A 15,160-nucleotide genomic window follows, 5' to 3' on the forward strand; every position below is an offset into this window, starting at 1 on the left:
GAGTACGAAGGTGGTTTCTCTCAGGAGTAAGGCAAAGTAAACGCGTTTCTATCAACGACGAACGAATGCGCGTCGAATAGCTCTCGCGGTGCATCGTGGTGCATCGCGGATGCATCCTGGGCAGAAGCAAGCAAGCACGAGGGGGAGTAGCGATCAAATGAATCTCGGAGGCCATCGCGAGTGGGGGGATGCATCTACTGCGATTTTCCGACTATATAAAGGCAGATGTACTGCACATCCCTGGTATCACGTATCGGTTCGTCGTTAAAGGACGAAAGGGTGCAAAGAAGACGTTTACTACGAACGTACTTAAAGAAATCTCATAATGAAGACGGTGCGTGCGATTATGAATAAAGAGAGAAAGAGAGAGAGAGAGAAAGAATTAAAATAAAAAAAAAGGAAAAGGAACGCAGATATATTTAAATAAAAAAGAAACATAGAGAGAAAAAAATATATATATACATATATATTGTATTAGAGACGGAACGATTGATCCGAGATCGTGTATCGAAAAAATTCGTGGGTACAAAAGCCGCCGGCAATGATTACGACTACAACGACGAGGACGACTTGATCGATCCCCGAAGCAGCATCCAAATTCTTTTTTTGCGTAACAGTGAAAGTGAAGAGGATCTGTGACGTTTGTGCGTGCGAGCGAGACAGACAACGCGCACGAGCTCTCGCGTGTAATCCAGACATTCGAAAGAGGAAACCAAGTTTTAATGTCTCTTCAAATTCTCTCGGTGAAAATCATTATCGATCGATCTTCCGTCCGTCCAATATCGAGCTTTCATAGCGGGAATATACACGTCGATACACGAATAATTTTTTAGAAGACGATTCTTTCGACGGAATAAAGTGAATCCGATTACGCGTATTTTTTTTCTTTCTCTTTGTCGTAATACCTAGCGCCTTTGATTCCTTTTTCTTTCTTTTTTCCATAAACTTTGACGTTTAGCGAAAATCCAAAAAAGAAACAAACGAATTAATAACAATAACAATATTATAATAATTGATAATAGTTTTTTAACACGCAGGTCATCATTCTAGCGACTCTTTTGGTCGCGAGTCTCGCAGCACCGCAAGGTAATCCGAATGAAATCACAATTGTAAAGCAGGAGGAAGTGAACAATATCGGAGTAGGTGGATATCACTTCAGTTACGAACAAAGCGATGGACAAAAAAGAGACGAAACAGCGGAGCTTAGAAATGAGGGTACGGACGACGAAGAATTAGCCGTCACGGGTAGCTTTTCTTTCATATCTCCGGATGGTCATACGTACAGGTACAAGCAAAATTCAATTAATTTAGACAAAAAATATATAATAAACGAAATGAATAAAAATGTGTATTAAAGAAAAAAAAAAAAGAACATAAAAAAGATCATCAACAACGATAGAATTGTTGTCTTTGATTGTCTTTGATTTTAGGGTCGATTACACTGCCGACAAGGATGGCTTCCATCCTAACATTCAGCTCGTTTCGAAATAAAAAAAGAGGACTCGAGGAGCCGAAGGAATTTTACGCTAACAACACGTCACTTAGGATTTTTTGACATACCCGCATAAAAGCGCATAAACAATATTCCGTCTTTACATGTATATTCCATGTACGCTGCGAGACGCGCGATTCACAAGTGCGAAGTGTTCTTCTATTCACGAAGGCTTCGATCGTTGCTTTCGATTTAAAATTTTCTTCGTTTCCTTTCTCCTTCTTTTCTCCTCCTTTCTCATTACTTTTCTTCTTTTCTTCTGCGCTTCTTTCTTTTCTTTTTCTTTTAGGATTACTTTCCCGCCGAATCCTATTTTCTTATATAATATATCGCGCGAGAGATATCAACGATCGAAGCTTCGATGATTTTTTCTTTCTTTTTTTTTTTTTTTTTTTTTTTAATACGTATATATTTGTACGAAGAAAAGAAAAAAAGAAAAAAAAATTCACAATTTCTAGTGATTCAATTCGGAAATAATTTTCCTTGAAAGATATCGAGATGTATCGCGTGGAGCAAAGTATACAAATGTTCTACGATCTTATGCTCTCACGTGCTACCCGCGAAAAACGTGCTCGTTCCGCAGATACGGTACATGATGTAACACTTATAAACTGCCAACAAACACTTTGAACGAGAGACATCGAAGAGTTCGTTCTAAGCAAACTCAGCGAGACGACGGCGTAGTGTTCATTTTAGCGTCGCAAATATCACATTATAAGACACACTTTTCTCCTTCCTTTTTTACATATGTACCTATTTGTATCTGTAATAATAATGCAGCATATGCATATAAACTTGTATGTGGAATTGAATCTTTATTTATATTGCAATGTCCTTCCTAAACATATCCAAAAGCGAGAAATGATTTTTTTTTTTTTTAACAAAATCCAAATCAATTTTACTGCTTATATAACGGATCGAAATTTTTTACTATACATGAAGAATTCATAAGAGCAATATGTTTAATTGGTCTGTTAAAAAGAAAACAAAAACGAGTATGAACTTGTTCGTACATATAAAGAAATATCTTTATATCTTATATTAAAAAATCTGTATACATATAAGGCGAAGGTACAAAAATTTGTGAAGATATGTAAAAATATAAGTATGTAAATATTTATGAATATATATTCAAATTCATATATATATATATATATATATATATATATGTGTGTGTGTGTGTGTGTGAGGATATATATATATATATATATATATATATATATATATATTAGTCGATCACTACACCGCATTAATTCATCATAATTCGACTATTTACAAAATGTTAGTAATACGTCGTTACAATAAAACATTTTTATTACTCTTGTCTGAATATTAAAAAAAAGAAACGTATAATTGAGCATGACACAACGTTTTTCGAAATTAAGTTTGTCGATTCAATTTTTAGTCTGCTTAAGCATTTGTAGAAAAATAATGGCGTGCATATAGTATACACATGTAATGTTACATTTAAATGATACAAATAAAGTCAAAAATGCAACTCGCATAAAAAAAATGAAAACGAGAAATTATAAAATATAACAGAGTAATTCTTAATGCAAAGAAAAATAAAATTCTACTACGATAATATTTATATAGGATACCAAAGGAATTCTAATTGAAAAATATTAATATATTATTTTTTTTTTTTTTAATAAAAACAACATATATATTTTTTCAACGTAACATATTCTCTCGTTAAAAGATCATATGAATATACATTGTATGATTTTATCAATGATTTTTCTTTGCGATAAGAACTCGTTATGGTTTTTATTTATGTTTCATGGATTGACTTTTTCCGTATGTATAAGAAATGAACATTACATATTGTAATACTTTCAAACACCAGCAACATAATTTATCCAAGTAATTAAACAATCGAATTTGTTTAGACATACGTTAAATCATGTTCAAATTGTACATTATTTCGCGGTTTAAATTATATATACCGCATCTCATTATTTGAGATTTAAGAGAAATATTTTCATATTCACTATTATATTCTACGACGAAAAAAATTACTATTCTGTAACAAATATAATAGAATTTAAATATTTATTGCATTATTTAAAAATGCATACGCGCATTAAATAAGCCTAAATTATATTTTACTAATATTTACTAAAAGTATATACTCTAATACGTTGCAATGTAACATATTCATTACTCTATGATATTATATTCATGAGGTATTGCCCCAGATTCGTATTAAATGTAATACCTTGTTAAGCTTTGAACACCATTCTAGCCTATCTTCTTTTGTATCAGCTGAGAAAAGATGTCTGTAAAAATATTCCCATATATTAAATATTATCTTAAATTTATTATTAGGATGTATAATTTACTACTTACCTAATGGTTGTTTCAGATCCATTTGTTACCATGATAAGACTATCGACATCACCTGTTTGTGCTCCTCTTTTTGTTTCAAGTAAAACTGTATTGGCACGCATGCAAATGCTCAGAGGTGCTAATTCTACATTTTTTGTAGAAATACCTACGATAAGGAATAATAAAATTTATAAACCATTACAAAACATACATGCATACATATATATTTATATTGTAATAAATAATAATTACCACGTAAATCAAGACTTCCTAAAGGAGTTTTCTTGCCCTCATGATAAGGATATTTATAATATGATAATGTAGTTCCTTTGAGGAGACACCACCTTCTTTGCCAGATGCCAAAACCAGAAACATATTCAAATATTGTAAGGAAATTATGATATTCCACCGTTATTGAGGGCTCACAAGACACATGCATTTGCAATCGACCTTCTAGCGGGGATTGCTGTGGAACCTGCAATATGATAATACGATATATTTAAAGTATTTTTTATCTCTCTTTCTTATTGATTTATTTTGGAATTTATTATTAAATTGTCAACAGGGTGTCTAAAATGAATGCACGTCGTACCTTATTTAAAGTGAATTGTTGACGGTGTATTTCTTTGAGACTAAAAACAACATAACCAGATAAATGAAAAGCAGTAGATCGAACTGCTGAAGGCCCTGCTGGACTTTGAACATTTGGCATTACCAAGCGATTTTCGATTTTTGAACATTTCTTAGGCGTTTTAGATGTGTGCTATAAAAATTGTAAATTTATAAGATAGTCGCACTACCCGAATGCGAAAGAAAAAAGACAAATATTATTTTACCTTTTTGTTATCTTTGCTACTATTACCAGAATTCCATCCACCACCATTGTTATGAATGTGATATTTAACTTCGTGGGGAAGCATTTCAGCTTGAGTTTGAAGAGAATAAATTTCGACGGTGATTTTAAAATCACTGTATAAATTTTGTAATTTTAAGGTCGAAGGAAAGCGTAGACAAGAATCGCCTGATTCAGCAAGAACCACTGGTGTAGTTAATACTTCCTCCAAATAACGTATCAAACAGACAAAATGAAGGCACGTATCTATAAAATCTTTATGATTGAATTTGTTCACAAAATATAGTAAAAGTGAACGATTAATACTCACTTGTAGCAATACTTCGTAAATATTCGCGTCTCAATGGTAATGTAATGGCTGATACTGTAAGTGATCCAGTATCTTCTATTTCTGGTGAACCTGGTACAGCAGGTCTCAATGTACCTTCAACTTTTAATCTTTGAACCTCATTTAGAGCGGCTTGTCTCCTATGAACTATTTTAAAAATCATATTTCGATTATAACGTACTCTAAAGCTATACAAATTTTAATCAAAATAATGTAATAAAAAATTATGAAATTACTAGCAATAAGTAGAAGTCTTTCTCCTTCGACTTGCTCTTGTGAACCATTAAATTCAATTGTAGAACTACATAAATTTAAAGCTTGACTAGCTTGACCAATGATCGTTTGCTGCTTGCAGACTTCGTCTAATAAATGCTTCACCTTTTCTTGCACTAACATCGTTTCATCTTTTACAGGCTCCGTAATATCAGAAACAGTGTCTATAATTTTTGTTACCGAACGAGAAGGGGTACCTTTCGGTGTTCGCAACTATAATTTTGAATTAATTAAACACGTATAAATTAAATAATGAAATTTATTTATGTATATATGTATGTACGATCAAAACTTGCAGTATTATTTACTCACTTCTGATTGTTGACGTCTGTAAAAGCTGACAGTATGCATTAAGGGAGTATGATTATCACCTTCTACAATACATGGTTCTTCACTCTTATCTGGAGTCACGAATTTGATGGGAGAACGAAATTGTGATCTAAAAAGGTAAAGATTAATATAAGTAAAATATAATTATGCGAATAACAAATTTTCATTTTGCGATATAGGAGGAAATCTTACCCATGAGTGTATTTAAAACTTGTAGAAGAAGATGATGGACTTTTTCCACCTCTATTTATTTTAGGGGGTGTTGGTCCATCCTGATAAAAATTTTTAACATTTCTCTCTTGTACTGCAAGACATTCGTCCAAATATTCATCCATTTCATCTAATACAGATATATCGGATGTAGTACTATCTGGATCGGGTTCGATCGATCTCTATAAATACGAAAGTGCATTGAATCAGAATAATTACAATCGTATTTTTTAAGAGAAAAAGATCAAAAAAATAGTATTACCTTTTTGTTCCTCATAATCTGTTGATTCACTTCACGCAAAATGCTTCTTCCTAAACTAGTGTTTACATCTTCAACTTCTTCTTCTTCGCTATCTAATTCGGTTTCGTTGTCCTACAAAAAAAAAAAAAAAAAAAAAAAAGAAAAAACAAAGAAAAAAAAAATTAGAATATAAGTATACTTTCGTTTGTTGATTGCATAATTTTCTTGCATTATAATATATTTTACTTGAACGTAATATTCAGCTTCTGTAATTGATTCACTCTCAGTAGTGTTTTCTTCCACAGTAACAGTTGCTGGTTCTGTACTATCAACGGTGTACTCTGTATCCGTTCCTGTGTTATTTTCAATTTCTGAAAGATTAGGATATAGGCATCCAGATTTCGGAGGACACACACGTATACGCTTAGCATCTGATAATGTCACAATTTGTTGTATTCTTGGTAAATTGCCTATAATTTAAAAATAAATCAAATATTTATTAACTCAAAGAGTAATATAATAGATTTTAATTGAATAAGAAAAAGATATATTTTTTTTAATTTAAAATGTACACCCTTACCATGTCGTTTAACTGGCGATGATTTTTCTTGCTCTGAATTATGTTTTCCGATCAAATTTTTTGTTGACTGTGGAAGCGGCGGTGGTGGTGGTGGTGGCGCATGCGGGATAACATTATCCTATAATTTTGAATAATTTTATAAATCATCTTCATTTATATAAGTCTTAAGATAATTAAAGGATTAAGATATATTACCAGTGCTGGTGTAGGTTTGACAGAACAAATTGGAGAATTCTTCGGTGAATTCGATTTTCCTTCACTACTTTCGCTTGTTCTAATGCAAGAACCAGCTGCGACTTGCGCTATTTCTTTATTCGTATTGAAACGTGAACGTAACATATCTAATTCTCGTTGTCTTTCAATTTGAGCAGAACGTAATATATTATTTTCTAATTCTTGAGTGTGACCATGTTCAAATATAGCACGCTGAGCAATGACTCGATTAGAACTTTCAGCTTTACGATTGATTGCAGGCATATCTATCAGAGAAAAAAAAAAATATAATTATGTACTTATAAGTGTCGCGTCTTAAATAGCATATATAATAATAGATATAACATACCTGTCCCATGTCCGGATGGTGAATTAGACGTCTCCTTTTCATGTAATTTACTAGGTGGTATAGACATGGTAAGTGGTGCTTTTGGAATTAAAGGAGCTTCATCCTTATTTTTTTCGAAAAGAGCTTTTCTTTCAGATAGGCTCATTTGAGCTGGATCTTTTGTCTTAACATCATTATTCCGCGATTCAAACATGGAAGCTTTACTCAACACAGAACCAGGTGATGAACCAGGTAGTGGACTCTTCGGTGAACCATTAAAACCAAATCTAGGTGTTACTCTAGAATTGTTTGTATTGGTATTTGTAGTCCTTACTGTTTTTTCTGATGTATTTGAGTTCGCATTTTCAGCATCCTTAATTGTCCTATTTGTACTTTTATGCACATTCTCATCGTCTGTCATCTTGCCCTCTATTACTACGTTAAGTTTCGAGTTCGATGTATGCTTGTCTTCTTGTTTTTGCACGGAATTTGTATCTTTTTTAGATGGGGAACTTGATGGGCCTGCTCCTGTTTCCTGAGAACAACTCTTAAAGTCATACACTAGACGACAATTGCTTTTTGTACGACTAAAGCCTTGAGCCTCCTGTAAATATCCATCTAATAAATTTACTATTTTTTGTTTTGTTTTAAAACTATATATATATATATATATATATAATTATATCATATATTTATAATGAAAGATAATACTAATATATATTTCACAGAAAAACCTTCTAAAGCTTTAGTCCTTTGTAAAATCATATTACTGTTTTGTGATTTTTTTTTTTTTATGAATATGTTTTTAGAAATGAATATAAAAATAATATATAATAAAAATACTTACTAAGCTCTGTAGCATAGTTTTATCCCACTTAAATTGCCTGCTTGAACTAGCTTCGGAATTACTAGCACTATTCCATTTACTGCATCCACTTGTACTTGGTTGTGGTTCTGTCGTATTCTTCACTTTGTCATTAAATTTAGCTTGTATTTGTTCTGCCTTAGTGGGCGTTGTTTTTGTCTACAAATGATAAATTTTCAATAAATGGCTATTTATAATAAATATTAAAATTTATTATAAATAACTTACAAAAGTTGGATGTGATAAATCATCTTCCCAATTATTAATTGTTGAAGCAAGAGCTGCCAATCTATCAAGCCTGGCACCTTTCTTTGCCGATTTCAATCCTATTTGATCCTCTTCAGTATAAAATTTTTCTTCTGTTCTATGAATAGGTGAACTTAATTCACGGCTAGTATCTTCTACGTGTGAAAAATAAATTCTTACATTATTATAAATTCATCATAGAATATTAAAAATTTATAATAAGAAAAAAATCAAGAACTATTGAAATAAAATACGTGGGTCGATATAATAAAGCCTTTTTTAATGAAATTATTCAATAATATTAAGCATGATAAGAAGCAAATCAAATAAGGAGAGTTACATTGTGTACTTGTACCACAGATGCCATATACAAACACAATGAGATAGTATTAGAAACCAGTTTTAAAGGAACTGTGTGGGTGTTCACACATTCAGGCTTACCAGAATATAGCTTTCCCAGCCTTTGTAGCTTTGACTTGACATTGCTTATACCTACATTACCATTCTCTTTACCAATCTCTTTAGTTTCTTCTTCAACTATCGTTTTTGAAGGACTATATTTTTTTACAGCTTTTTTAGGAGATTCTTCTGTTGTTAATTTTATTGGCGATTTTGCTGGGCTTTTGTTTTTGCTTACTATAAAGGAAATTTTTAATATTAAGTTCAAAACTGATCAAATAAAATAATAAAAATTATAAATTTCAATCAATTTGAACATTAGAATAAAATAAAATTATACCTGCTGCTTGTGCTAAAATTGCATTAGCATCTTTTAATGGACTTCGTCGTCTTCTAACGTCATGCCCAGCATTAGACAATTGCATATTTAATTTTTCCCCTCTTGCCTTAGCACGTTCCAACATTCGCTATAATAAATGATTCGAAAGGAAAAAAATTAAGGAGAAATGGAAAGAGATATTACGTAGAAGAACTGATGATAAAATAATTTGTATGATAGAAAAACTGATATGATATAATTTACATACAAATTGTAATTGTATGTAAATAATATTAATTACGGAATGACAAATAAAAATTAGAAGAAAAATTAAAATAAAACAAATAATATGTAGAATTATATATATATAATATGCTAATAATATATAGAATTATATAGAATAGACAATAAAAAAATTAAATTATATGGATTTAAAATTTAATCACTGGTATAGTAAGACAATATGTACTTTCTATTATACTTGGGACTTACTTGAATCCATGGATCCATTGTTCGTGATTTTTCGTTACTTTAAGGATAAACGTATAACAATTTTCAAACTACCGAAATGTAGTACTGGCACTTGTAATAACTTATTTCTTATATATATATATATATCTCTGTTTTTGATAAAATGTCACAAAAAGTTTATAGATTCTTTAGCACTACACACATACGTAAAATTCGTTACTTTCGACCGTTGTATTTAAACACAACCGCCATGCTTTAATACGACGCTCGTCAAGCTGTTAAAAAATAACGTTCAATTATCAATTCGCTTTAACGATATCATTCATGGAACAAGTATATCGATTGCAAAAAAGAAAGAAATTCTTGTAAACTATAATGTGCGTACAATAAACGATTCCAAAAAACCTATCGAATTATTATACTGTCGAACAATTCAAATATTAGTGCGAGCGTCCTAAAGCACGACTTGAACATTTAATCGGATTGGAGCAACTGCGACGCTCTTTCACTGATTTGCTCTACCATCGCAGGGGGGCGCAGTACCGTTTATGAGTTAGCATTTAAAATATTGTCATCTGATTGGTTGAAGCATTTAAACTAAAAACGATTCAAATAATCATTCAAATTGATAAACACAATAGAATCGGATATGGATAATTTTTAGTAGTGAATGACTAAACACGTAAGTGAATTCATTTCAAAATATATTTGTTAACATCTTCAACTTTTATCAAGAGTTAAAAGAAAAGTGATAGGTAACTTTATCAATGGAATCAGTTTATTGATCTCCTTGATTTGATTAATGGAATTATTCATACACTTTTCTTTACTGCAAAATAGTCCCTCTATTAGAGCTGTGATAAATTATAAATCATGGACATTAGCGTTATAAAAATTTGTTGTCATGAAAGTTAAGTTTCTTTTAAATTTAAATCATTTATGAAATTATAAAAAAAAAAAATTGTTCGTTTGTGTGTGATTTTTATAAAAATAATTTTATTTACATATCATTTTATACAATAGTCTTACGCTTCCTAGAATAACATTGAAATAACATATTCGAATATTTTCATTTTATATATTGTTCATTTTTTATAAAAAAGTGCAGACTTTAAGTATGCTCCTTCAAATTTTAGGAGTTTTAGGATATAGCCTGCATAGTTTCAGTATGATTCATCCCTGATATAATATCATTGATATCATATCATTACTTTTACAAAAGCAAAGCCATTAAGGAACTTTAGGTATATATGGATGTTATTTTCATGCTTTTAATTTATCATACATGAGATGATTCATCTCCTGTATCAGCAGCCATAGCTTCACGATTTTCATAAGCCCAGAAACCATGAAATTCTATTAAAATACTCACCATTGTATCACCTTGTCCACTAAAATGTGCAAATGTGATTTAAAACTTATTCAACTGAAAATTTAATTGAAGTAGAAAAATAAAAAAAAAAAGAACAAAAAAAAAAGAACAAAAAAATAGAAATTCTTTGCAATATACAAATATTTTTCTCTTACCAAGATAATAAATCCTGTAATGTAATTTTACATGGGTTAGCTGGTTTAACCATATCAAATATTTCATCTTTTACATCTTCAAAACTTACTGGTTCTTGACCATGCATTGTCATTTGCTCTTGTATTGCCTGTAATATAAAAATATTAATACTACTAATAAATTAATAAGCATATTTCCAAAAAAAAAAAAAAAAAAAAATAAATAATTTTTACACACTTACTCGAAAGAAATAATTAAGACAAAATGTATCAAGATAACCACGATTATTAATATCTAATATACGAAAAAGATAATGTAAGCTTTGAGGTTCGTGTCGATTTTCCAAAGCCAAGACAAAGTCCAAATAAGTTTTGTAATCCATTTCCCCTTCATAAGTTAAGCATTCTTGAAACACTCTTTCTAAAAATACACCGGTCAAAGTGCCTGTTCCATACCTTTAAAATAATTTAAATTATTTTAATATTTAGAAAATATAAATATAAAAGGAATTTTATAAGGCAATACCCTGCAAGCTCTTCCTTATTAAGCATTCCATTATGGTCTCTATCAAGGTTAAGATACTGGCCATAAACTTTAAGAGCAGATGGTGCTGAAAACCAATTAGCTTCTTGCAAATCTTTAGGTAAATCCTCATCACGTAATTCTAATAGATCGTCGAGAAAACTGCATGCCAGAATATCTTGTATACGAACTCTTCCAGTTCTAAGAGGATCCAAAAAGAATAAAAATTTTCTAACAGCTGTACATACATAAAAAGAATGAAATGATTTTTCAAGACCTTCAAGTTGCGGCAGTGTTGGTATCAGTTCTAAAATATAATTTTCCAGGTCCTATATAAAAGTAAATAACAAAAGGACATATACATAAAAAAAATAAAAATTAATATACATATTGTAAATTAAAATATTTTGGAAGTAGAAAAACAAAATTCGTGGGTTATATAAGAAAGTATTAAACTTACAGATTCCCTAAGGTATCCTTGTCCAGTGACATCATACAAAGAAAGTCCAATTCTCGTTTGATGTAACCAAACTTTCCTCATGACATAATTAAATAATGCCATTATACTTATTCTTCCATGTTGATCACCTTGTTGAAGTTTTGCAAAAACAACTGCAGTAAAATATGGACTACATTTGGTACCAGCCAATTGGCCGACTTTTTTAAAATCTTCATAATTAATCAACTGTTCTTCTCCTGACAAAGGTGGACTATGATATTTGTCTAACAATACCCATAATGCTTTTAATTCATTATTATCTAATAACTGGCGTGAACGTCTTTGTAGAAATAATGCACGTGTTTCTTCTCTTAATTTTTGTGGTAGTATCTCATCTTCTTTAGGTAACTAAAGCACATATATTTTCTTTATAGATTGATCATTATAGTTTAATATATTTATCATAACTTTGATAAGTTTTATACCTTGAAATAAAATTTAGGTATCACTTTATAAGTTAAATCTTTATCTTTTGCTTTTGTTCCTTTCCATTGATCATATATTTCTTGAAAATAATCATCCTCTATTTTTTCACTTTCTTCTTGTTGCTTTTGTTCAACTGGAAAAAAAATATATTAATAAAATTGAATTAATGATTTACATATTTTAAATATCACAATATTGATTGTATCCAACATAATTATTATGTTTTATATATATTTACATTTATTTGTCAAGGCACATTTTTGCAACAACATTTCTAATTCCATTTTAACAATGAATATTGTTTAGATCCAATAAATCATGATGCGTGATCGCTACAAGTTGCTGCGATTTAGGAACGTTGTCAACAAATTTTGATGATAAGATAGTTCGCGACATTAACATCCAACTATCTGCCATCTTGTGGTAAGGCTATAATCGATTTATGGTTAAAGCAGATATAAATTATCGATAGTCGAAATAATTATATTATATTATCGATCCATCTCGAACACGTAGTACTAGATGTTCTTTCAATCTCGATATTTGAAATTCAATTTCGAATTATAAGCAATTTTCTTAATATTGATGTGTATAATACTTGTTGTGAATTAATCAAATAAGATAAAGAAATATTTATGTATTACGTTTATTGAATGCACACCATTGATTGATTAATCAATACACATTACCAGGGTTACAGAAATTCAGAAATTTATTTACAAATGGTTGACACTTTAAAACGACCAAAGACCATTTAACTGAAGCGATTAAAAATGTCATTGAGTACAGAATATATAATTGCACCATGGGAAGCCGAGGCTTACGTACAGAGTTTAGAAATATCGGATTTGCAAGATATCTGCACAAAAAAGTAGAAAACTTTTATCACTCGTAAGATATACATATCTTTATCTAAAAAAAAAAAAAAAAAAAAAAAAAAAAAAAAATGTAATTTATTTTAGATGGTTCGAATTCCACAAAAGATTGATCTTGCTAAATCAGCAAAGTGTTCTTGAAATCAGTGACTTTCGAGAGGAAAGTATCAAAGAGTGGTTTGTTTGTTTGAAAAAAGTAAATCGTATTCCAAAATAATATTCGTAAAATTTCATATCATATCATAATTATATCTATTAAGATCATTTTCTTTTTCAGATACCAATTTTAATATACGAAGTTATTCAAATTGATATATGGAAACACAAAATATTTCCCCTTTTAATCGATATAAATAATGAGCCGGAAAATACGTTTATGTTATTTAGCATATTCTATCACGAGGACGTAGCAGCTTCATTGTTAGAAAATGTCTTATTTCATTGCGAAAGCGCAATTACAATGGACGATTCTGTTCTCGATCTTATCGATTATGCAGTTAAATCTGTGACTGTTCTTCTCAATAGAAATGATATTGAAATATATGAAAATTTAAAAGATCCCAGGTAAAATGGATAAGAAAAAAAAAAAAAAAAAAAAAAACATAACTAACTCTATTATCGATAATTATTTTAACTTTTCGTTTTTCTTTTTTTTTTTTTTCTTTTTATTAGTTGTTGCTTAGAAGAAATATTAGAAAAGAAGAAAGAACTTGAATTCGATATTGGAATGAGATGTATCTCGATTCTACGATATTTAGCTGAATTTTTAGATAGTCTACCACTTTGCGCAATTTCCCGAATGTTATCTGTACACGATATTCCGTATTTACTTGTTCAACTAATCGAAAATCATCCCTGGTCAAAGAATGATGCAGAAGGTGAATTAGATGAATAAAGTTTTAAACGAGTAATTATTTATCTGACATCTTTTAGGAAATGTTATGTTATACGACGGTAAATGGAACAAAGTTAAAGACAACGAAGAAGGAAAAATTTCAAAAATAGAAGCACAAATATGGTTCGGTTTGCGAGAATTACTTCTTAATCCAAAATGCGGCCCATACTACGAAATTACTGAACACAGACTAACACATTTATTAAAGGTATCTCTTTATTGTGTCTATAAATAATGTTAATTTAAATCCAAAAATTTCTTTGTTTTTTAGTTACAGAAATACTTGCACGAAATCGTATTAGATCAAATTGCACCTTTGATTGATCTTAAAAGATGGTTAAGTTACTTAAGCATGTCAGCAACTTCATCAGCAACATCCCGTCCTGTCTATGTTGAAGTAATTCCTCAGGTAAAAAAATAACATAAAAACATCATTTTACTGTCACACAAATTGAGTATACAAATATTGAAGGCATTTATACATTCAATTGAATCATAGATAAAACCAATGATTTTGGAAAAATATCATAAAAAATGGAAAAAATTGGCCAAACATCAAGCAAAGTCTATATTTACTAAGGACACTGACTATATTAAAAGTTCTGCACAAATTTTAAGCGATGCCTATGACTTGGATAAATTGGATTGCATAGATATTAAAAAATGTTTTTTGTGTCAAGAACAAGCTAAAAAGCGTTGTTCCAAATGCAAGGAGGCGTGGTATTGTGGACGGTAATTTTTAATCAGTGAAATATTTGGTGATTGCCGAAACAATACTTAAAAAATTGTATATTGTTTACAGAGAATGCCAAGTAAAAGATTGGACCAATCATAAAGATATTTGTGAGAAAATAACAAATAGCAGAAGTGATAATCCAAATTGAGAATAAAAAAGTCAAATCTGATATAAATAAATAATCGATACTTATAAAGGTATATAATAATTTATATCCATGA

The 15,160-nt window shown here is 30.1% G+C and overlaps 4 protein-coding genes across 9 annotated transcripts; 2 read left to right on the forward strand and 2 right to left on the reverse strand.

Moving 5' to 3' along the window:
* Positions 1–221: 221 nt before the first annotated feature.
* On the forward strand, positions 222–2,292 carry LOC124432224 (flexible cuticle protein 12-like). The gene is made up of 3 exons (XM_046980946.1): positions 222–334; positions 1,038–1,285; positions 1,431–2,292. The coding sequence occupies exons 1-3, from the start codon at positions 326–328 to the stop codon at positions 1,489–1,491; spliced, it is 318 nt and encodes a 105-aa protein (XP_046836902.1). The 5' UTR covers positions 222–325; the 3' UTR covers positions 1,492–2,292.
* LOC124432222 (anillin) lies at positions 1,869–9,970 on the reverse strand. 3 transcript variants are annotated; one of them, XM_046980945.1, is made up of 20 exons: positions 9,501–9,970; positions 9,030–9,156; positions 8,732–8,926; positions 8,273–8,445; positions 8,027–8,203; positions 7,514–7,783; positions 7,201–7,441; positions 6,834–7,117; positions 6,639–6,756; positions 6,305–6,528; positions 6,080–6,190; positions 5,800–5,999; positions 5,590–5,716; positions 5,241–5,490; positions 4,987–5,151; positions 4,660–4,922; positions 4,416–4,586; positions 4,076–4,298; positions 3,845–3,989; positions 1,869–3,774 (listed from the first exon to the last, which is right to left on the reverse strand). In XM_046980945.1, the coding sequence occupies exons 1-20, from the start codon at positions 9,516–9,518 to the stop codon at positions 3,675–3,677; spliced, it is 3,582 nt and encodes a 1,193-aa protein (XP_046836901.1). In that variant the 5' UTR covers positions 9,519–9,970; the 3' UTR covers positions 1,869–3,674. The 3 variants fall into 3 exon arrangements, with proteins under 3 accessions (XP_046836901.1, XP_046836900.1, XP_046836899.1); XM_046980944.1 differs by having other exon boundaries at positions 7,201–7,714; XM_046980943.1 differs by having other exon boundaries at positions 7,201–7,783.
* A 485-nt stretch (positions 9,971–10,455) lies between these two features.
* LOC124432232 (serine/threonine-protein phosphatase 2A regulatory subunit B'' subunit gamma-like) lies at positions 10,456–12,848 on the reverse strand. Its single transcript, XM_046980960.1, has 7 exons — positions 12,672–12,848; positions 12,433–12,566; positions 11,969–12,355; positions 11,512–11,837; positions 11,228–11,441; positions 11,007–11,134; positions 10,456–10,870 (listed from the first exon to the last, which is right to left on the reverse strand). The coding sequence occupies exons 1-7, from the start codon at positions 12,715–12,717 to the stop codon at positions 10,759–10,761; spliced, it is 1,347 nt and encodes a 448-aa protein (XP_046836916.1). The 5' UTR covers positions 12,718–12,848; the 3' UTR covers positions 10,456–10,758.
* On the forward strand, positions 12,744–15,137 carry LOC124432233 (zinc finger MYND domain-containing protein 10). 4 transcript variants are annotated; one of them, XM_046980963.1, is made up of 9 exons: positions 12,744–12,856; positions 13,126–13,324; positions 13,396–13,504; positions 13,586–13,872; positions 13,981–14,186; positions 14,242–14,411; positions 14,475–14,612; positions 14,703–14,935; positions 15,006–15,137. In XM_046980963.1, the coding sequence occupies exons 2-9, from the start codon at positions 13,239–13,241 to the stop codon at positions 15,085–15,087; spliced, it is 1,311 nt and encodes a 436-aa protein (XP_046836919.1). In that variant the 5' UTR covers positions 12,744–12,856; positions 13,126–13,238; the 3' UTR covers positions 15,088–15,137. The 4 variants fall into 4 exon arrangements, with proteins under 4 accessions (XP_046836919.1, XP_046836918.1, XP_046836920.1 ...); XM_046980962.1 differs by having other exon boundaries at positions 13,126–13,304; XM_046980964.1 differs by lacking the exon at positions 12,744–12,856 and having other exon boundaries at positions 12,876–13,324.
* Positions 15,138–15,160: the final 23 nt, after the last annotated feature.

The sequence above is a fragment of the Vespa crabro genome, chromosome 24, assembly GCF_910589235.1.
Source record: "Vespa crabro chromosome 24, iyVesCrab1.2, whole genome shotgun sequence".
NCBI classification, from domain to species: Eukaryota; Metazoa; Arthropoda; class Insecta; order Hymenoptera; family Vespidae; genus Vespa; species Vespa crabro.

Coding starts and splice junctions, on each gene's coding strand:
- LOC124432224 (XM_046980946.1), top strand. Junction 1,286..1,430: donor CCGGATGGTCATACGTACAG/GTACAAGCAAAA, acceptor CTTTGATTTTAG/GGTCGATTACACTGCCGACA.
- LOC124432222 (XM_046980943.1), bottom strand. Junction 8,204..8,272: donor ATTTATCACATCCAACTTTT/GTAAGTTATTTA, acceptor TATCATTTGTAG/ACAAAAACAACGCCCACTAA. Junction 6,191..6,304: donor AAGCTGAATATTACGTTCAA/GTAAAATATATT, acceptor TTTTTTTTGTAG/GACAACGAAACCGAATTAGA.
- LOC124432232 (XM_046980960.1), bottom strand. CDS start 12,717: ATGGAATTAGAAATGTTGTTGCAAAAATGTGCCTTGACAAATAAAT. Junction 12,567..12,671: donor ATGTGCCTTGACAAATAAAT/GTAAATATATAT, acceptor TTTTTTTTCCAG/TTGAACAAAAGCAACAAGAA. Junction 11,442..11,511: donor AATAAGGAAGAGCTTGCAGG/GTATTGCCTTAT, acceptor ATTATTTTAAAG/GTATGGAACAGGCACTTTGA.
- LOC124432233 (XM_046980962.1), top strand. CDS start 13,207: ATGTCATTGAGTACAGAATATATAATTGCACCATGGGAAGCCGAGGCT. Junction 13,305..13,395: donor CAAGATATCTGCACAAAAAA/GTAGAAAACTTT, acceptor AATTTATTTTAG/ATGGTTCGAATTCCACAAAA. Junction 14,187..14,241: donor GTCAAAGAATGATGCAGAAG/GTGAATTAGATG, acceptor GACATCTTTTAG/GAAATGTTATGTTATACGAC.